This window comes from Xiphophorus maculatus, chromosome 11, assembly GCF_002775205.1.
Source record: "Xiphophorus maculatus strain JP 163 A chromosome 11, X_maculatus-5.0-male, whole genome shotgun sequence".
NCBI classification, from domain to species: Eukaryota; Metazoa; Chordata; class Actinopteri; order Cyprinodontiformes; family Poeciliidae; genus Xiphophorus; species Xiphophorus maculatus.
The window spans coordinates 4929793-4951933 of record NC_036453.1 but is presented as its reverse complement, the minus strand read 5'-3'; the positions used below and the strand labels follow the sequence as shown (position 1 = coordinate 4951933).

General features: G+C 36.8%; 1 protein-coding gene across 1 annotated transcript; it reads right to left on the bottom strand.

The window, feature by feature from the left end:
- Positions 1-3396: 3396 nt before the first annotated feature.
- LOC102229768 (homeobox protein MSH-D-like) lies at positions 3397-6987 on the bottom strand. Its single transcript, XM_005805993.2, has 2 exons — positions 6459-6987; positions 3397-5533 (listed from the first exon to the last, which is right to left on the bottom strand). The coding sequence occupies exons 1-2, from the start codon at positions 6841-6843 to the stop codon at positions 5076-5078; spliced, it is 843 nt and encodes a 280-aa protein (XP_005806050.1). The 5' UTR covers positions 6844-6987; the 3' UTR covers positions 3397-5075.
- Between the last annotated feature and the right edge of the window lie 15154 nt (positions 6988-22141).

Genomic DNA, 22141 nt, shown 5'->3' with positions numbered 1-22141 from the left:
TGTGTTGTACCTGTGGCACATCTAAAAACTGCAGGACAGCGGCCCTTGAGGACTGGAGTTTGGCTCCCCTGCTCTATAGCATGACATCAAACTTCAGTGTGGTAGTTGTATAGTATTATTATTTTTTTCCACACATAGGATTAAACAATATTGTATCTCTAATACATTTGCTAAATTTACCAACTGAATTTAACATTCAGAGGAGACCTGCTATTGCAAGTGTATTGAGGGGGAAGATCAACAAAAACCCACAACATATAGTCAGAGTTGAAATTAAATCAGCAAAATTCTGCTCCGAGGCGACACTCATAATCCTGTATGTCGCCACATTTTTATGACCATTACAGGAGTCAAGGGTCTTGCCTTCAAATGCCTCACATGTGACAATCAGTACTGATTGTCTGAGTAGGTAAACTGGTATTTTATTGCACATTCTCACCAATGTAAACTGATATTTATCTTCCTCTTTCAAGGAAGCAAATGACTTTTCATTTCTGCTGATCATGACACAACCATTACCTCTCATGTGCAGATTGCTGCTTGAATCCTGTTTGATTTTCTGTCTGGTTTTTAAAAATGCTGGCTTCTGAAATGCATTGTTGCAGATTCAGGAAAACATGGATCAGTGGAAAGGTTAGCATCAAACTTTTAATGTATCTTACATGAAAGGCAGTGGAGAAAAAAACATGATGGGTTGTTCACTAGTTTTTTGAGTGAACTCACTCTGATTAACATGTAGTTTGTTGACTTTATAGCTACACTTTAAATAGGATTAGATCTTTGAAATAGAATATGTTGAAATAGAAGACTTTAACTCCACAACTCAGGAGTTATGCAGTTAAATGTATTGGTTAAATATGCCCTGGACAAACTTCCTGTTGCTACTATACATGTGCAATAAATGTCACTGTGTGTTAACTAGGTATCCCTATTTGCTGCGAACAATAGGGAGACTAGATGAGATGTGCTTTGTTTGAGACTGCTCTATGTTTTATCCCGTCACAGAAACTCAGATAATTTCCTGCGTTTTAATTGGCTGGGGGTCGACAGATGGAAGGTCTCACCCAGGGTGCCATTCAGAGGAGACCTGCCACTGCATATCATTCCACGAATTATTGACTTGGCTCTGTGCGCCGGGGTTAATTAGATTAAAACTATGTGTTATGGGAGGACACAAGTCAATAGCAACTTGGGATGCTAACATCCTAAACAATGGGGCCAAAGCTGATTTTATTTGAATCCTGAAACTGTTCCAAGGGAACTCTTATTAAAAATGGGCCGAGTGTTTTTCTCTGAGGAAATTATGCTGCTGGTTTTGACACTTGATAAAACTGAAAAGCAGAAAAACAAAGCTTATTATTTAACATACTGAATTCCATCAGAAAGTCCAGGAGAGTTGAGAAATTCTTCATCATTCTCCACACTGAAAACCATTGACTAGAGACATTAATTAAACTCATAACCCAGTTCAACAGCAGATTCAATTAAGTGTAATTAATTTGGTGTTAAGAGATGAGCGTGTTTTCTGATAACGAAGTGCCACAAAGTAAAAATCAGACTTTTACTCTTGTTTTGGATGTCTATTTTATAATATATTTATCACCAATGACAAAGAAAATATTTTCACTTTTCTGCAAAATTCACCAACTGCACAATTCTTAAGTAGTAAGTAGTACAAGATAAGTAGTATTTCAAAAGAGCAGAAGAAATTTTATGTTTTTTGAACATAATATTTGTTGTTAACTGGTTGCTAAGAGACGTTTTCTGATAACGAAATGCCACAAAGTAAACATCTGATTTTTACTTTTTCAAAATTTACCAGCTGTAAATTTCTTGTGTCTAAGCAGATAAGCAGTAAATCCTGTCTGTCTTAAGCAAGATCCGCCCTCCTCCTCTCACCTCCCACCTGCCTGTTGGAGTCAAAGGACCCAGTGGTGCTGATGCATAGCAGCCTCACTTCTGTCAGACCCACAGTGCACTTCACCACTATCAGAATGTGTGCATAAACGTGTGAACGAGATATTTTTTTTTAAAAATGACCAAGATCTGAACTGAAAAACATTGTGAGATTCCTGCTTAATTTTAAGAAACCTTGAGGTCACCGTTGCAACTTTGTGACTTTTCTTCTGGTTTGGCCTCACAGGAAGAACAACCACACTCTTGAGTTATTTTCTACAAATACTTAAAATCTTTTCAAGTTCAAGCATTTGATTATGTTTCATTTTAGGTGTGGTCATAATTTCTCACAGTCACAGTTTTGACTTTGCAAACGGGTGGTTGTGACATTGTAGTTTGAAAAACAAGCCAGAGCTATGTTTAGAAATATTGCTTCACCTTGGAATTTGGATTCACTTCACCAGACTCTAAAAGGAGAGCCATTTCATAATGTTTACTTTGCACTGAAAATGTTTTTTAGGAAGTAGTCATGATCGAATGCTATGCATCAAACAGCCACTAGAGGAGGTTGCATACAAGCACATGACTTAAACCCAGAGGGGTTCTTAGTCACATTTTCTCTTTAAGTAACATGTAAAACCACAAATATGACCAATCACTGACAGATGAGTTATAGCTAACAGTGACAAAAACAAATCCTCTCTGCTAATGACAAGTCTTCGCATAAAGAAGCTGCTTTAGTGGATTCTTCACACTCAGATTTCCCCCTCCTTGTCCAAGTACCACAAATGTGATGTTTCACAAGAGCAAAGACAGGCATCCTTGCCAGTCTGCACTTCATTAAGCTGATTGCTCATCTGTGTAAGCTGCTTGCTTCGCCTGCCAGTTCTCACTGCCTGCCCGACCCCTGCAACTTGTTCTGATTAAAGAGGAACCTCATAAATGTGCCGCTGCCTATAAACAATTCCTTTGCTACATCAAAGTCACAAGGAAGTTTTTAAGCTGCTTTTACAGTCCTAACAAAAGCACAGGCACTGCAAGCTCTCAAAACTCCCCCTGTGGCTTTAAACTCTGGCATTAAGTTGTGGTTTAATTTAGCTTGTTAATAGATAGGAAAACAACAAGAGTGAAAAATAAGTCCTACTGAGAAAGAAGTATTGCTTGTATTATTCTGTTTGTCACTTCTGTTGTTGTTGGTTCCCCCCTGAGTTGTTTTTCTTCCCCTCCTCCTTTTGTCTTTATTACCTAAAACTGATGTAGCCTGTTGTGCAGAGCAAATCTGCTTGTGAAACCTCAAAGCAACCAGACCCACCATAGTATTAGTTTAAGATGCCAGGACAAGATACAAAATAGTTGAATAGTTAACAAAGAGAAACTGATCAAAAATCAAATTGGTAACAATTTAGTTTAATGCATGACTTTCTCCTGTAAATAAGTTAACTGACCTTAGGTAATTTCGTTTGTCAAGGCTAAAAATGAACCAATCATTTGGTCAATTTTGCCTTGAATGAATTTTGAACAGTGATCATGTCAAGGACTGAATAATCTGTTTTGTTTTTCTTTTGCTTTCATAATGTTTAGAAATTAATGAATAAAAAGTAAGAACTCTTGCTAGTTTTAGTCTGCAAACACATCAACCAACAGTATGTATGACGATGAACTTGAATAAAACTCATATAAAGATGAGGGACGTATGCTTTCATGCATAAATGGAGTTGCTGTAATGCCTTCAATTTTTGCTGGACTCAAAAACTTGCAATAAAGATCCCTTCTCCTTTATGTGTTACAAATTAAATTCGGACCAAGCATATCAAACCATAAAGAAAACTGGAAAATCTGCATCAGTGAGAAAAACATTATCCAAGCGTCTCTAGTCAACACTCTTTCTAAAAAGCAGAATTACTAATATAGCTGCAATGAGCAGTGACTTAACTTTTTAATAAAAGCAAAAGTACTTCAAAATGTAGGAAGTATGAGTTTTTAATTGCAACTAGCTTTGCTTAATGTGAGACTACATGACACTGCTGTTCAACTTGCACACCCGATTATTGGTTGTCAATAAGGAGATAATATTCCAGACATCAGGCATTTTTATAAGTTGATTCAAGAAATGCATTTTAGCCTAATAAAAGACATGAGGGCAGAATAAGTGAGAAGAAAATGCATGATTGTATAATTCATGTTTCTTGTTTATGGTCTTGTTAACTCTTCTGACGACACACCGTCATGGACATAAAGCCACATGGATTTATGTTTAAAAAAGCTGCAAAGGATGCACTTCCTCTAAATCTTACAAAAACTAATTTTACCTAGAGATAGGTATTCGTGTATTACTTTTCTTTGCTATAAAAAATTACATATCTGTATTTAAGAATCTAAACAACTTTAATTTCAGATGACAAAACAAAAACAGCATAGAATGCTCAAAAGGAGCAATATAAATACACATTTGGTAAAACTTTGTACCATATTCTCTACCATAAATACACAACATAAGGCACTCATACATTTCCAGCATTGTATTTCATAGGAGATAAATACGTTATTGTGCTATAAATGTGTTGTGAAGAAAAACAGAAACTTCAACTATAGTGGTATAAATTATGTTTTGCTATATAGAGCGTAGGTGACTTTCAGGTTTAACCTGAATGCAATGTTATTTTTAAGGCAATCGGTTTGTGTAAACCACAAGAAAGCTTCAGTGATATGTTCAATCTGTCCTGAGAAGCTAAAACTCCAGTTCATCCTCACAATTATCCTGACATTGAGGCCATTTTCTGACACAAGGCACTGCGTCTGATTGGGAACAAGGCTTAAGAAAACAGCTGCGGTCTGTGCTTTGGTGCCCAGTGCAAGTCCTCGCCCCTGCTCAATTATTGCTGATGTAAACAAGTGAAGAGGATAAACAGCACCCAGACAGAAACACCCCTCCGCATAACAGGGCAATAGTGTAAACGGGCTGTCCGACGAGGGCAGAACAGGAAGCACCTTTCTATCCTCACCTAGGGGAAGAAAAACAGGTTGCTAATTTGATCTGAAGTGTTCTGAATGTCACACTTCTTGTGCAGGTGATATGGATAGGCTGTACACTATTTATTTATTTTTTTAAATGTCAAGCACAGATCCTCTCTGTCCATTTTGGAATGCATAAAAGCAAAATACATAAAATATTTCCGTGTTTATGATAAGTGGTACATGCTGTATCCCAGCGGAGCAGCATATAGTCCTAACGGGGATATGGGCAGGATGGGTCTTTGGTGGTGGTGATAGGCGGAATACGAATGTCCGTACAGAGACATGGCGCCCAGCGACAGTGGTAACGTAAAGCCGGGATGTAGCGCTGCAGAAGTGGCAGTGGCTGCCACCACTGCCGTCTTGGCATCAGCGGCCATCTTGAGTTTCTCGAGCTCAGCCTCCTGGAGCCTCTTTGCCTTTGCTCTACGGTTCTGGAACCAGATCTTCACCTGGGTCTCCGTCAGGGTCAGGGAGGAGGAGAACTCTGCTCGCTCTGCGATAGACAGGTACTGCTTCTGTCTGAACTTCCTCTCCAGAGCCAGGAGTTGGGATGTAGTGAAGGGAGTGCGGGGTTTTCTGTTGGTCTTGTGTTTCCTCAGCTGACAGCCTGGACTGATGTGACCTTATGCAACAAAAAGGGTGAAAAATTTAGTATAGTGACTTCAACTATTCTACTTATAACATGACCTGAATAGAGTATACACCAAGTAATGACTTTCCAAAAACTTACATAAATTTCAGTTGAAAAACTGACAATCGTGCTTTCACTTAACATTACTACTTTCATTTTTATTAGTTTTAGATTATAATCTGGCTGAGAAATAATTAAAATAAACAAAGTAAGTAAATAAATGATCAATGAACAGAAGTATTGGATGATAAATCAAATTTACTAATGTTGTAATTAGTTATATATACTTTTTTATTGTAATACCAAATTCTGACAGAGGGCATTGTGTTACACTTTTGAAAAAAACAATAGAATTTGGAGAAAAAAGTTAACCTTTAATTCAGGTACATTTAAATATTGGTAAAAAAAAAAAAATCCATTGATGACACAAACGAGGTATGTTATTTTTTTTTTTTTTGCTAATATAAACAAAAAATAAATCTAGGTAACATAAGCCATATCACCTAATAACACTTTAACTTCTACCTTGATTTTTAAGTTAATCAACCTGTCTTGGGAAGGTTTAGTTTGTAATCCATGTCTTTTTTATTTATTTTCATTCTTTGTAAATATAACAAAAAACATGCTATTAAGTAAGGCAGTCTTTGAACTCAAAAAGTTCAAAGCAACTTAAAATGTACTAAAAAGGCGACGTGGGGCACAAAGTCGACCACGTTTCAATGTAATATGTATTTATGCATTGATTGAAAATTGTGTAAACTCAAATATCCTTGCTTCCTGATTTTTCTGAGTCTTACTTGAAGTTTGTTCTTATTTAAACTAATCTAAAAGGTTTAATGTAGATAATAAACTACATAAAACATTAAAAGTAAATAAACAAGCTTTATTAAGCTTGATAACATGGAAATAAACTTACGTGGTTGTGTGGAGAAGGCGCTGGCAGAAACCCAGTGTGAGCATTCCTCTGACTCCGACACCTCAGATTTCACCGGAGAAGAAGGGACCGCCGCGAAACTGTTCCGACCTTCCCCGGGAGGACTACACGTGTCCCGGCATAGATACAAAGACTTTAGCCCTTCGGCTGGGGCTGACACGGTGGCTCCAGGTGTTTTACAACAGGTGGACGTTTCGGTGCGGTGATCCGTCGTCCCCCCGGACATGAGCGCCTCCACGCTGAATGGATGACGCCGACGGAGAATCGGCGACGTCTTCTCTTCCCTCTGCACTTCTGGGGAGACCGATCGGTTATTCTCTCTCTCGGAACAGTGACCCAAGTCTTTAGCAGTGTCCTGGGAGGTCATCTTTTCTCCAGGTCTCCTCCAGAAGTAAAGGCGGACTGGAAGCGGAGAGCGCCGTCAGACGTCCCGTCAGGTGATGGTGTCCTCGGTGAGCGAAGCGCTCTGAGCTGTCAGGTACTGGGAGCGAGTTTCTAAACGTAACACGCTGACAGTTTAACTTTGACCAATCACTGCAGCCCAGAATGTTTACGAGTGAACTTGTGCTGCTTTCAAGAACCGTGGGAAATTATTCTTGTTGGTTTTTTATGAAGTACAACCCGGGAAATTCCTTTTTAAAGATTTTATTCACTTCCAGAGTTGGGTAGTAATTAGTTACATTTACTCAGTTACATTTACTTGAGTAACCTTTTTAAAAATATGCTTTTATCGCTACTCTTGAGGAAAATTTCTGGATTCTCTACCCACTGAATGAAAAACAAACATGTTTTAATCAACAACTCATCAAACAAAGATACACACCTGCAGTTTTTATTAAAGTTTCATAATTTTTATGTTGAAAGAATTGATTTGGATTTTTTATTGTTTGTTTTTTGTCTGATTTTGTTTTTTGTTTGTTTGTTTTTTGTTACTTCTGTGAATTATTGTCAGTTTGGTCCTTAAAATACCAAAATTTCCATTTAACTCTACATTTTGGTCCATCTGATGACGTCATTTTAAAATATTTAATGACTGATAATTTGATCAGTTACTCAGTACTTGGATAAACTTTTAAAAAATACTTTTATAGTCTTACTTGAGTAATTTCTTGGATGGCTACTTTTAATTTTTACTCGAATAAAAATATGTTGAAGTAATGTGACTCTTACTTGAGTACAATTTTTGGATTCTTTATCCACCCCTACTCACTTCATTATGTCCACATTATGTATATAACGTGGAGAAGCATTTCAACTTAAAATTAATGTTTTTAGTTTTGGCAAAAGGTCTTAAAAAGATGCTAACTGACAAATTTGGACAACAAATGTTGGCTGTCTGTGTTCTTTGCTCCAAGTGAAGGTTCAATGTAACTTGTGAGGCATGAGTTGGTCACCGATAGAAACAGGGTAACCCAAGGTTTTAAAAGTTACAGTCAAATTATTCATCATGCCATTTGACAGACTTAAATTATAGGCTATTGATGATTGTCCAGATAAAGTGCAGTACTTTTATTTGCCATCGATCAGCCGACTGAAAGGCTTTTCCCGCCAAACAAATATTCATCCTAAAAAATTGCCAGTTGCAAAAAAACACTCAAAAAGTGAAACCTTGTGAATTAACCCAGAAATATATTATTTGTGTGTGCCAAATTAAATTAATTTCCTGCCATTTTTCCCTCTGAAATGCTGGGAAGTGAAAGATTTCTAGACTTTAGTTTTAGTCAGAGTGAATCAGTTCTGCTTCTTTGGGAACTCAATAAGCACAGTTCCATATTGCTTAACTGGCTTAAGAGGTGGATTCAGGGAAATAGGCTGTAAAAATAATAGCCATGCAACAGCATTATCACATGTTAAGCACCAGTAATGGATTAGCTCTAACTCTAACCTCATGAGACTGCATGTGTAAACACGGGCCCCATGCGGATAATTATAGAGAATTATACCCGGGATGAAACACAGATCCCTTTCTTCTTTATCTCCCCTGCTCTCTCATCTGTTTGGTCTCCTCTTTATTGGGACTTTCCATTGTGAGCTACAGTGCTGGTATGTACAGATTGTCAGGCTTTTATGGAGGGGTTTCACACCCAAATAAAACAGAACCAGTTCTTAAAAGGCTGGTTGTCTCTAAGCCTTGGCAGGACATCTTGGATGGCATCTCTGTTTGTCTTTTACTGACTCATCCATCTTCTTGTTCTATGATTCAATTATTCACAGTGCCAATATAAAATACTTAATCTTTATATATTATGAGATAACTTTTACGTGGAAGTATTCAAAAGAAGGTTTCCTAGCTCCTAATAGAGAGCTGTATTCTTGTCATTTTCCCATATTTTAAAATCTTTCCCCTGTAGTCATGGGTGCCTAAATAATTACTTATCTGTTGCCTTACTACTTGTGTTTAACAAAGAGGCTCTTTTCATACACTGTCTAAATATCAGAATTCACACAACCCTAAAATTGTACAAGATTAATTGGATTCCTTTTCAAAGTTTAATTTTTTTTTAACCACTAAAACATCCCTAAAACTAAATGAATTAACAACATGATGAAAAGTCCTTCTTTGTGTGCTTAGATGAAGCCAGCAGATCCAGATTGGTTTGTCTGTGTGAAGCAGGCTCTTGGTTCCCAGGAAGCTGCTACTGCTGCCTTATTAAAGTGGGGTTATTTCACAGACAATCAGAGGTTTGTGGAGGCGCCAGTGAGCGGCCAGATGAAAGGACCAACTCCTCAGGGGACAAACTGTTGCCTTATTTTTTTTTACAGCTCAGTTCAGGATCCCCACCTCCTTCTTCCTCCTCCACCCAACCCACCTCTCTGTCTTTCTCTTTCTCTCTCTCTCGGTCTGTGGCTGTGCCTGTAACCCTGCAGGCACCTTGTCAGTCTTGGCTGACTGTCATTTTGGCACGTTTCTTGTATTTCCACCTCCTGACTTTGTCCTTGCAGCCTTTTATCTCTGATGCCTTTATTTTAGTTATGCATCATTAGATCACTGCTCTGTATGTTCATTCCTGAAGCTCTTCTTTCTTTCTGTTTCTCACCCTCATGCAAGTTGTTCATCTTCATTTTTTACGTCAGAATTCCATTACTCTTGTTTCTCACAGTCTGCCTTTCATTTTCTGAGCCCCTATTTATCTTTCTGTCCTTGAATTGCCTCTTTGTTTGCAGTTAATCCTTATTATTTCCAAATACTTTTGCCATGTTTGGTCTGATGTCAAATCAATAAATGTTTATTTATAAACAGTATGTTGAACCAAGCAAAAAAAAAGAGAAAAAACAGGCAAAAATTTGTTCATGATAGGCAAAATTAACTTGTATAATAGTTTTATAGCTCATGTTGCACTAGCATAACAGGCTGTACTGTCATGTCATCTGTGAAGTATGTTGTTCTGAACTAAAAAAGTAATGAGTCCAGTGATACAGCACATGCAGTGACGTGGAAAAATATTTTTCCTTCCTAAAGATTTCTTTGTTTTGTCATGCTTGTGTGATCTAAATAATGCTTCATATCAACAGGAACATTTTTAACATTATATAAAGATAAAATAAATGTAGTTTTCAAATTATTGTAATTGCGTGTCCACACAGGTGTAGTCCTGTGTGGACAAGTAATTGCTCCCTAACGCTAATGACTGGTTGTGCCATTCTTGGCACAACAACTGCTATCAAGTATTTGAGATAACTGCCAGCAGGTCGTTTACATCGATGTGAAGCAATTATTTTCAATCAGCCACAACAGAAGGGTTTTAGCATGAATGGGTCATTCCGCTGCATCTCGGTCTGATTTAACGGAATTATATTTTACAAATACTTTTTTAATCCCACAGGAAATGATGTTGTGACTCATATTATACAAATTTGAACAAAGATTCAATGTAGATGTTAATGACTATTGGCAAGAAGAATTGCTTGTAGTGGCCTGTTTTACAGTAGTTCTGTGGAAGCTTCTGACTGAAGTCACTGTTGTTGAGGATAGTCAGGGTTGTCTGTAAAGGGACCAACTTTTTAAGAGGCCCCAGAACAGAACTCAGAGCTGAGCCAACCATCTTTATCAGCTTGTTGAGTTATTTTAGGTCACTGATTGTATGGCTGCCACCAGGTGTGTCGTCAGGGATTTTGGGCACCATGATTAAAAAAAAGAGCTATTTTTTAGCTCTTCAAAAGTAGAGTTACTCATGTGCTTTGAATCATTGTCCTCCTGTAGCCCAAGTGCACTCAGGCTTAAAGTCAAAAACTGGTGGCCAGACATTTTCTCTAAGGACTGTTTTGTAGAGAGAAATCGTGGTTGCATCAATACAATAAATCATCCTAGTTATGAAGTAGCAAAGCAGCCCCATCCCAACATACTACCACAGTATGTTTAATGCCACATGTAATGTGTTTCACACCTTACAAAATTTTACACTATTTCATCTTGTCAATCCAAAAAATACTTTTCTAATTTTTTTAGGGATCATCAGGATGCTTTTCTGTTTGGCAAAAGTTAGATTGATTGATTTTTGCATTTTTATTTTGGTCAGCAGTGTTTTTTTGACCGTGGAACTTTCCCATTACTGTAATTTCTGCCCAGTATTTTTCTTACTGTTGCATGGTGAAGACTTAACTGAGACAAGTGAGGTATAAGGTTCTTCAGATGTAATTTTGAGTTATCTTATTGACCTGCTAAATGAGTTGTTGATGTGTACTTGAAGTAATTTGGGAGATCAGCTGGTCTCAGTAAGATTCACTCTGTTCTAAAGGTTCTAAAGTTCTAAAACCTTTGAATATTTTTAATATCTTCAGAGTGGATAATGTCATAGCCTTTTTAATATATTCTTGAATTTTTTTTAAAGACATGATATATTGTTTTTTGAGATATATGACCATTCATTGAGATGTCAAAAAAAGTTTGTTTTTTTTAATGGGTTCTTGATTTTACAGTTCTACTAATCAGGTTTTTTGTGTGGCCACACCTGGAACTAAGCTTTCCATTAATGTACCCTGAGTAGACCAGAACTTTATTGTCCTTTAGTTTGATCCTTTAATCACACGTAATCCGCGATTTAAAGATGTGTGTAATTACCTTTGTCGCTAAGGCCTTTGTTCATTATCATACAATCCCTTATTAAATAAAATGTAATTTTACAGTTTTGTACTTTTCTACGTTATCTTTGCCTGATAGAAAATTTGTTTATCTTGAAACCTGTAAGATCCACCTAAATGGATTGAAAACAAAATCTGTAAGAGGACAAATACTGTTAAAATAAAACTTCAGTCATCAATTGTACATTTTAAAAAATGAGCAAGAAAACAATTTAATTACTCTAAAAAGACAATTGCAGGGGAAACAGAAAGAGGTAGCGGAAGGAAGGAAGAAGGAGGTGGGGTTGAGATGAGAGGGGTGCCCTCCTGGGTGTAAGCAAAATTACCCACATATCCCACTTCCTTTTTTCCATGATATAATTTAAGCCTGGTAATAGCTAAAGCAATTTGTCTGAGCATGTTTGCCTGCGTGTGAACTGTGCAGATATCTGTGCGTCGTGCGTGCATGTGTGACAAGGAGGGAGTCTCGAGAAGCCTCTGGTTGCGTGGGTCGGGCACACCTCAGAGCGTTGTAATTACAGCAGAAGCTTTGAAGTGGCAGAATGTTTGGCAGGGATAATCAGCAGGCTGGGCCACACTTAAATTCTCATTAAAAGCAATGAGTCAGGACATCTCACTCATAATTTCTATATTGTCTTTGATGATCTTGAAGCCACAAAAGGAAAAGCTTCAAAAGTAATGCGTAAACATCCATCCATCCATCCATTTCCTGTACACTTTTGTCCCTTAGAGGGGTCCGGAGGGGTCCTGGTGCCTGTCTCCTAATGTGTGAACAATGAAATTTATTTTTCACAGTATTCTTGTATTGATACATATGATAAATATAAATGTACCACATTATATGACATTTCCTAGTTATATTACCAACTCAAAGTGCTTTACACTCCAATTCATTCAGTCACACTCCCAAATGCCTTATTTATTAAGCACTTTAAAACCGAGCTCAACACCTCAGAAGAAAAGGTACAAATACAAGGTGTAAAGAAATCATGACAAATTAATATACAGTACAACAGTTACAACACCCTGGACACAAAAGTAGATATAAAAAACATTTTATACTGCATCAATACTGATAGTTAAAGACTGTTCTTAGGAACAGTAAATAAAAGTTATCTTGCAAAACATTAATATGTAACACATCTGGTTGAGCGAGAAAGTGCATAAGCAGGGCAGCAGTTCTGACAGATGAAATGCTGCTCAACTATTGAGAAAATTAGCAAATTAATTATAAAATTTATTCAGACATAAATTTTGAGCTGTGGACAGGATTCCAAAACTGGCTAAATGCACCCTTAATTAAATCTACAAGGAAAAAAATAAAGCATTTTGTATCAGTTTCAAATTAGAATGGGAAAACTCACTTGTTTCATAAAGAGGGGCATAACAGTAATGTAGATTCAGATGCAATATAATGCAAAGGTTAATGGTTCAAATTTTTGTTTAGACAGTATCGGCTTCATCTTGGACAACAGATTTAAATAGAAAAGGCTGAATTTTACTACTGGATTTACCTCACTGTTGAGTTTAAATGTAATATTTTCAGTCTGTTCAGACTGCATATGGATTGAAAACCATCTCATATATATCTAAATTAGTACCACATATTGAAATGGCACAAATTGGATTATTTTAGGGGATATAAAGATCAGAATTGGGTCATTCAGACTGCTGTGAAAAAGTTGGATATAGGTTGCACATGGGTCACATTTGCCTGCTCTGTAGACGAAGCCTTAAATCAACTGAACAAATGCTGGATGTCTGGTGGGGAGTCACTGGAGAAGATGACTGGAAACACAAGACAGGATTTAAGTCAGGTAAATTCTTATAAGTTCTCATAAGTAAAAAATGTAGATAATACACTAGTCATTACCTAAACTTGACTCTAACCAGGGAATTAAATCAAAAAGAAAAATGACTGCAACTCTGATAAGCAAAGGTAACATAAGTTTGTCTTATTGCTGTGTAAAACTGTGATAATGTAAGAGAGAAAGTAACAAAAAATCTAGCAAGTGCTCTCAATTAGAAAACCTCTCAGAGAGAAATTGTGGTGCTCCTGGAAAACAGTTGATCAAGGCCATTTAGATTACAAGAAAGTCTGCTTATAAAAAATATGGTAACATTTAGTGGAAGTTTAATCGTCTATAACCCAATAAAGGGAGAACAACCCTATAACAAAATTATTCCTGTTTAAAAGACATTATATGTAGTTTTACTAACCACAATACTACATTTATGCAAACGTCTATAGGTAAACCCATGTGTAGGTGTTTTACAATCCTCTATTCAACCCCTATAATGAGCCACAGTCAACTGCTAATTTTCTCAGGAAGCCTCCCCTGCAGACTCACAGTCATCAGCTGACTGTCCTGTAACATATCCCAGGACTGAGTCAAGCAACAGATTACCTCCTCCTCTTGTCATTAGCAAAGTGGGCATCAATCTTTCACTTTACAGGAGGCCTCATTCTCTGGCTACTGAATAGATCTGTCTACTGTGTTAACAGCTAATTGGCTCTGGCGCCAATGTAGCATTCAAGGTAGTCATTTAGGTGTATTACAGGCGGAGGCTCTGAGGGCTTCCCATGCCTGGCAGGGGAGAGGCGGGGTGTGTGACAGCTTTGAGGTAATTTGGATCAAAGTGAATACAGCGTGATTAGCTTGCGTGTGGATGTGTCGGTTGTTTACAACATGTCCCACTGGTTTGACGAGTTACTTTATATGACGGAAGGGTTACTAACTGAACACTCTGCCATTTGTTTTTCTGTTGCGTTGTATTATGGTGAGCGATTAACTTTAAAAACAGGTCAAAGCTCTTATGTTAGAGACCCAAGAAACAGCTTTAGCTGCATTTTTATTTAACCTTTTTATTTCTTGGATCGGTTTTTATTAAAGAGTTGTTTTGAAACAGTTCTTGCTGAGGTATTTGTTTAGTATTTGAACAATGCAGTTAGAGTGATCTTAGGTTTGATTTGCCTCAGAAGTTCACGTCTGTGAATGACATGAAACCTGAGATCAATGCTTAGAGCGGAACCTTGGAAAACCGGTTCAGTTACAAAATTGCTATGATACCAACTAATATTAGCATCACAAGCCAACAACAAAGTAGTTCTTCCAATTTTATATTTGCATATTCACATATAAAGGTTGTACTGTACTAAGAGTGTCACTAATTTAATGTGAAAAAAATATATATAAAAAAATACACTACTGAAAGGACACTATAAAAACAGAGCACTAATTGACCTAGTGATATTATTCAAAAGAAAAGAAACTTTGACTAAATAGAAATTTAGACCTTATTTGAAAGCTCAAAGATTGATTAACCTCAAAAGATAGGTAACTTTAAATTTCCTGAAATTTTATGAGAATAATACTGAGGCCCAGTACACCAGCAGCTTTATGTCCATATGAGAAAACCATTATCACCAATATGTATGTGAGAAAGGATTCTTTACTTAAACAGCCTTATCACATTTTATCCAACTTTTATGTCATAATTCTGCAACAGAAAAATCCAGACGCAAGTAAATCTGGACTTAAACGATGGCTGACAATTCTGATTATGAAATTATGAAAGAAGTCTGTCACATCGCAATCATTCCACTCCTGGCTATAAGTATAAATCCGAACAGATTTTGCTACAGACATTGAAATCAGTGCTACACAGAAGGTCATTGCTATTAGTTGTGCTTTCTTTTTGTTAGCTTCTTTCCTGTTGGGACAACACTACTGGCTCCCACTGCTGAAAAAACTTTGAAACTGATCGATAGACAGTGGCATCAATTACTTCTTTGGTAAAAAGTATCCTGATGTGTGATCTCAATGTTCTTCTTCTGATTGTTTGGGTACATAAACGGTTCACACAGAATGCGGTTCGGTTTAATTAGCAGTATAAACAACCTTACAAAAAAAATCTAACTTCAGCAGAAAAACAGAAATGATCATCAAGACCTGTTGTGTGAATGAAGCTTAAAATTTGTGATACTTTCAATACTGCAATGAATTTGTTAAACTTTTATATCCCAAAACTTTCATCTTCCAAAGCCGGTTTTAAGGGGCGAGACCTACACGTGTTGTTATAAAAAAATAAAATTAAATTCTGCACAGTGGAGTGTGCAGAGGCATAAACCATATTTTGACCCATTTCTATGGTTGTAATTTTTTCCACCAATTTCTATTGTTCACATTCACAGCTTTATCAGACCTTGTTTTGCAGAAACTTCTGATTATTATTGTCTATTTTCTTTCATGAGTTTGTCTATAGACTTAAATAGAATTCCTTTATGATGTTTTTTGGAAAATATATGCAGGGAAAATGGAGCTTTTTTTGATTTTGATAATGCTGTGTTACAAAATGCAAAAATCTTAGCTTTTACTCCCACTCTTTTGTCTGTCCTTGACATTGCATTGATTCAGATATTATTATTTAGTTCTGAATTATTTCCATGCTTTTTTTTTGTTTGTTTTTCGTCAAGTTATGTGATTTTTAATCGTGAAAAAAGTGCTAAAAATGACCAAAAATAACATAAATACCTCTGTACTTTGGCCGTCAAATCTTACAAATATATATTCGTGAGATATAATTGATATAATTAAGCATTCCTTTTAACTGGATCTTTTTGTAGAGGTCTGAATTTATTTTAATTATGATTACGATGTCAACTGAGGAGTTCAGTCACTTGGAACAAATTCATAATGTGGTAAAAAGATCAGAAACATGAAGGATCTTGTCTTATGAGTCAACATGCATCACAACCTTGTGACTTTAGGTTTCTAGTCAAAGTCTTAACCCACATACAGAGTATGAGTCTGACCAGAGGCCATCTGGTCCTCGCACAACCATGCAGATTCTCTGTAATGAACTATATCTTAATCATTTTTGACAGGTAGGATTTATGACAAGGCCGACCTCTAAATCAAAAGGAGCCTTGTTATTATGGAGAGGCAATGAAATGGTGAAATTGTTTAAAGTGGTGCTGGAGGGGCATCTGTGCATGCTTTTCTCTCCGCGTGTGTGTTTGTCCCACATGTGATTGTGAGAGTGTGCACTGTCTTCTGGGAAGTGTTCCAGAGGTTGGGGAAATCCACCTTCCACACAACAAACTACAACCACAACAACAAATCTGCTCAAGAGAAAATTCTCATCCCATCACAGCAAATAACATTTTATAGCGGAAAAAGCCACAGCTTTCCCAGCTATTATGACTGAGCTGCAGGCAGCCTTTAGGATACATTTAAAGTACAATGAGCTTACACTGAAGAAGTGAAGTGGGACAAATATCACTTAGGCTTGCAGCAACCCTGGCGTATTTTAGTGACTGTAAAAAAAGTCAGTGATAATGTTGTTAATTTCTAAATGTCAGACATATTAATTTAAACTTGATCCTACATTTATAGGATTTAATTTTCAAGAATTATCTGTAAGTTGTACTTTTTTGAGGAGAACACCCATTCATATTTTTTTACTTAAACTGCTATCATCACCACCATTATCTAGAAAAAAACAAACATTTGAGACCTAAAGTTTGTTCTTATTAACTTATTTTATGCATTTTAAAAATAAATAATTTAATTACAATCAAGTCCTTGTATGCTGCTCAAGACTGAGGGCTGGATCAAGTTTGCCAAGACTTTTCCGCCTCAATTAGGCTATTAGAGTTAGAATTTGTTTCCTTTGAAAAATTCAGGTGAGGTTTTCTTTTTCCTGCAGTGAGCAAATATTAAATCAGCTGTCCTAAAACATGCCTCACAACCATTAGCTTATTATTTTTTATCTCTTTAAGACAGTCTGCTCCTTTTCTTTTCTCTCACTGGAACATTTATCTATTTTATGGACATCTTGTAATCACTTTGCTTAAGTCCTATTATCTCCTACTGAATGTAGCCATGATCAAAGAACTCACATTCAGACTCAGAAGAAGCCTGTAGGATGATTTTCACCTTTTTTTTATTGTCCTGAACAAAACATTAAACATCAATCACTAAAGCACAGCATATTTAAAAAATCTCAAGGGAAGAATAAGAAAAACTAATTTAAGTCACTGGGATTTTAAAGTATTAATGAACTGGCTGTGTACATTGAGTGTTCGAGCTGATTGACAAAAACTAAATGATTGTGAACAAAGCAGTTTTGAAGATGAGCTAATTTCTAAAGGTGTTTTTTTAACACTGGAAGTTTGGAAAGTCTCCGTCAGCATCACAAACTGGACTTATAATCAGTCAAGTCATACAAGAAATGAATGAACATATCTCACAGAAGCATTTAAATATAAATCCATTCAACAGTCTCAAAAGTTTAAACCTTTTTTGAAATAGTAGCAGTTTAAAATGTTTAAGACTTTGTAAGCTGAGAAAAAGCTCCAGATGGGAGTTTTTACATGCTAATCATTCAACACACCAACACATTGAACCCAAAAAAGATCTACGAAATAAATTTGTACCATTGTACCAGTAAAACTAAAAATGCTTTACTATTCCCTGAGCTTTGCAATGTTGTGGGGTTTAACCCTTCAGTTTATTTTCAAGTTGATGCAGTTTGGCTTTTAGAATCTGGTCAGTGATTCTTTCATTGAGTCACGAAGAACAAAGCACTTGGTAAACAAATCAGCCACTGCACCAGAATAAGGAAAAGGACACATCAAAGTCACTCGTAACTATTTTAAAGGTTAACTATTCGGAAAACTCTTGATGGCTTTCTGACTCACTTAGTAGATTGGTGCAAAGTAAACTGAGTAACATGTTTGAGAAAGACACTGAGTATTCTTTTAGTCAGACCCACTTACTTTTTCAGAGTTTAGGTCGTTGAACATGTAGCTGGCTGACAGACTGTCCAACAATCTTGATGGCCAATTAAATGGAGGTATAAACAAGCACATGACCTGACACCCCAATGTCTCGAGATGTGATCTGATAAAACCTTTTCTGTGTTTGTGTGTGCATGTGTGTCCTTGCTTTGCGGTAGACTTCTGACTCAGGCTCACTGCTGTTTAACAAGCTGGAGACTCCAGTTACTCTGAGATCAAGGACAGAGTCCTGATAGACAGTGGAGAGTACACAAACAGTTCAACTGATCTTTGTTCTGACCCTGTGGAGAAAAGTGAGTGTTCAGATGAGTGTGATGACCCTGTCTTCACCCACAGGGTCAAAGGTTTCTGACATCCTTTGAAATGGAGCAAAAGAGACTGGCTGCTGAACTGGTTGGAAATAAGGTAGTAATCATGATTCAGTCCATATGCTTACATCCAAAACATAAGTAAATGGAAAAAAGATGGAGTAAGCTTAACATCTGCTGTGCGTAAATATTTATGCATGCTCTGTAAAAGTGTGATTAAATCAATCTGCCACTTTAATGCTTTGTAAAGTTTTAAAATTTTGTCGCATCTATAATAGCCCAAAAAATAAAACACTCTTTAGTCTGAAACAGTTTGAAAGGAAACTGTTTCAGCTCTTCAGCTATAGCTCTTCTTCCAAACACCTAAAGCCAGAAGTTAAGTTCCACTTTGCTTCTTTTGTAAACTTTCTGAAAGACTGAGACGATTATACACTTGCAATATATTGTGGAGCCCTAGTGTGGTTCATCAAGCACATCTTAAGTTCTCATTAACACACACTGGAAGGGTAGTGGAGAAGTGTCCTGATACAGAAAACCAAACTTGACTTCAGCCATGAAACGTTTCTTCAGTAACTCTGAAAATATAGCAAAACTGCATTATACTGATTTATAAAATGACAGCTTAGAGAAGGTTCACCTTCCATCGTACACATTATAATGGTAAGTTGGTGATGCCATCGCTCAAGTGGAGCAATAAGAACCTTGATTTGATGCCCCAGTCATTATTTGTGTATCTGCGTTTCATATTTCACATATTTCAAACACTTCACATCCCACAGAGTCCTCTTCATTTCCTCATGTAACATTAGTATTTTAACATGACAGAATACCTGGTAAAATAACAGTTACTGATACTCTTGTTTCCTTTGATATTTTACAATGCTTTTAAGATCTTTTAAAAACTGTTGTAAAATATTGACATAAAAGCTAAATATATGACTTGATGTTTTTCAATTTTGACCAGGATGAAAATCAACTATTTTCTTGCACTTCAATCTTTGAAGCAAAAACAGCCATGAACCTTTGTCAGTTAAAATTTATAATGATTTTAACGAGTTGAAAAAAATGTTCACTCAGTTGAAATATTACAGATCAGATTAATAGTAATACAACAACTATTTATAACCTTAACAGCTTTGTTAAATAGTTCCATAATTGTACATTGTTGTTAGTCCCTTATGGGCGTCTTTAAGCTTTTTAAGATGAGCTGCCTGCTGATTTTAAGATAATTGCTGACTGTAATAGTAGCCAGGAAGTGGGATGATCAACTCCAGATGAGGAAACTATAGAGAGGAGAGACCAAGTAAAGCATAAAGGGGGAAACTATAATGAAACAGAGAGAAAATAGTATTAGTAAGAAGAAAAAGGAATATTTTGTACACTAGATTTAAGTTATTTAGTACTAGATAAAATCTGAAAATCAAAATAACATTTTGCTTTGATTGTTTTGAGAAAAGTTTAGTGTTTTGTTCATTGTCAATGAATCTAGGTGTGAAATGTAATTTTGCTCCTTAATTTACTACTAATGACTGAAAAGTATCAGTTGAATCTCATTTTAATTTCCTTGTGGCTGTGTTTTACTACAGTGAATGTATCTTGCAGTTTGTCTGACTTGGGAGAACTCTGTAACATTGTTTGTGTTTGGAGTAATTGCTGTCATTATGGTGAATTAGTGCTCAACCCCAACTCAAGTGGTTCTCTAAAACCAGCCCACAGTGCTCTGTCTCTATCTTGCTCTCTGGTCCTACTGCCTTGTTACAATCAATTAAGCTGATTACAAGCACAATCTTCACCACTTCAAAGTTGGGCAATTAGAGAGGGTGAGACTAACTGTCTCTCTGCCCTCCTGCCCCCACAGCCTCCTCCCTGCCCTGTTGTTTGTCTCCCAGTCGGAAACTTTGGATATATAGTGTTTTAACTTTTGAGGCGTTGAACTCTGGTTGTGGTTTAAAGAAAAAATAACCTTTTTGGAAACAAAACAGTGTTTTTATGGTAAGATTAAAGGATAAACGACAAGTAATGAGCTGGAGACAATTGGTGCTCTGGGTCCTCTTTAAAGCTAGAGGTCGACTCCTCGTCAGGTCAGACGACAGGCCTCACAATAAATGGAGGGACACGCAGGGAGGGAGCGAGACACCAAGTCTAGACGGCATATTTAGGGACCCTCCCTGGTTGCTTTGTTCTGTGCCATGTCTACAGGTAATTACCCCGACAAACCACCGTGAACTCCGTCAAACCTGAGACAACTGATGGGTGAAAAGGATGAAAAATAAGTGAAGCAAAGGAATCAATTAATTAGTACACATTTGCTCACATATACATTTGACAGTGAGCTGTCAAGCATGAATGTGTTATTCCCAGTGAAGCAGAGCGAAAAATATACTGTGCTGCCTTAAAACTGACAGCTTTTTTAAATAAAATGGCTCGTTTGTACAGAAAAACAATTAAAATAATAAAAAATACCTTTATAATATTCGATCAGGCATATGTTGACTTATACCTAAGGGTACACCAGTTAAATGTCATGTTCCTTATACCAAAGTACATACAGTATATAGTGGCACTTTATTTTAAACATGAAACCTTTTGGATTTAGGTAATGCAGTCAATATTTGTAAACCAATATCCACACAATCATTTACCATGGAACCATAGAATCATGTATGTATGTTTAACTGCGACAGAACTCTGACCAGAACTGAACTGCTTTTTGATTCTTCATTGCTGCCCGTTCTTCAGAGACTTGCTGCTTGCCCAGGTCATTTCGCTCCAAAAGTCAACATATGCATTTCTGGTGCTGCTCAAGATCAAACTCATAATTACGCTCCTACACACCGTCTCTGATCGCAGACAGCATGTCCGTCAGTCCACTGCTGTGCTAAAGCCAGCAGATGTCCAAGTCAAATTCTACAATTTCTGGGAGTTTGTTGATAGCAGGTAGCGTTTGATAAAACTCATTTTTTGACTGATGTGACTTATACTGCGGCACTTCCAGTTATCTGGAGAATACAGCACAGTGGGTCATGTGTTCTTAAAATATGAATGGAGGAAGAAGTCAAATCTATAAATAGAGGGAAAACTTCAGCTTAAGCAATTAGAGAAGCATCAAGGATCATTTATTTTCACTTGTGCATCCCTGAATAATCTATAGCAGGGGTCTCAAACTCCAGGCCTCGACGTCTGCAGTCCTGCAGTTTTTAGATGTGCCACAGGTACAAAACACTGGAATGAAATGACTTGATGACCTCCTCCTTGTGTAGATCAGTTTTCCAGAGCCTAAATGACCTAATTATTCTGTTCAGGTGTGCTGGAGTTTGAGACCCCTGATCTATAGGGTCTGAGTTAGATAATGAGCAAGCAATCCAAAAAGAAAAAAAAAATCAAACAATAACAATTAGTGTTGTTCATAAGTGCTAAAACATTTTATTAAGGCTCATTTGTGTTTAAACTTTTGGTGAGGTCCTGGCAAAAGT

Coding starts and splice junctions, on each gene's coding strand:
- LOC102229768 (XM_005805993.2), bottom strand. CDS start 6,843: ATGACCTCCCAGGACACTGCTAAAGACTTGGGTCACTGTTCCGAGAGA. Junction 5,534..6,458: donor CGCCTTCTCCACACAACCAC/GTAAGTTTATTT, acceptor TTGTTGCATAAG/GTCACATCAGTCCAGGCTGT.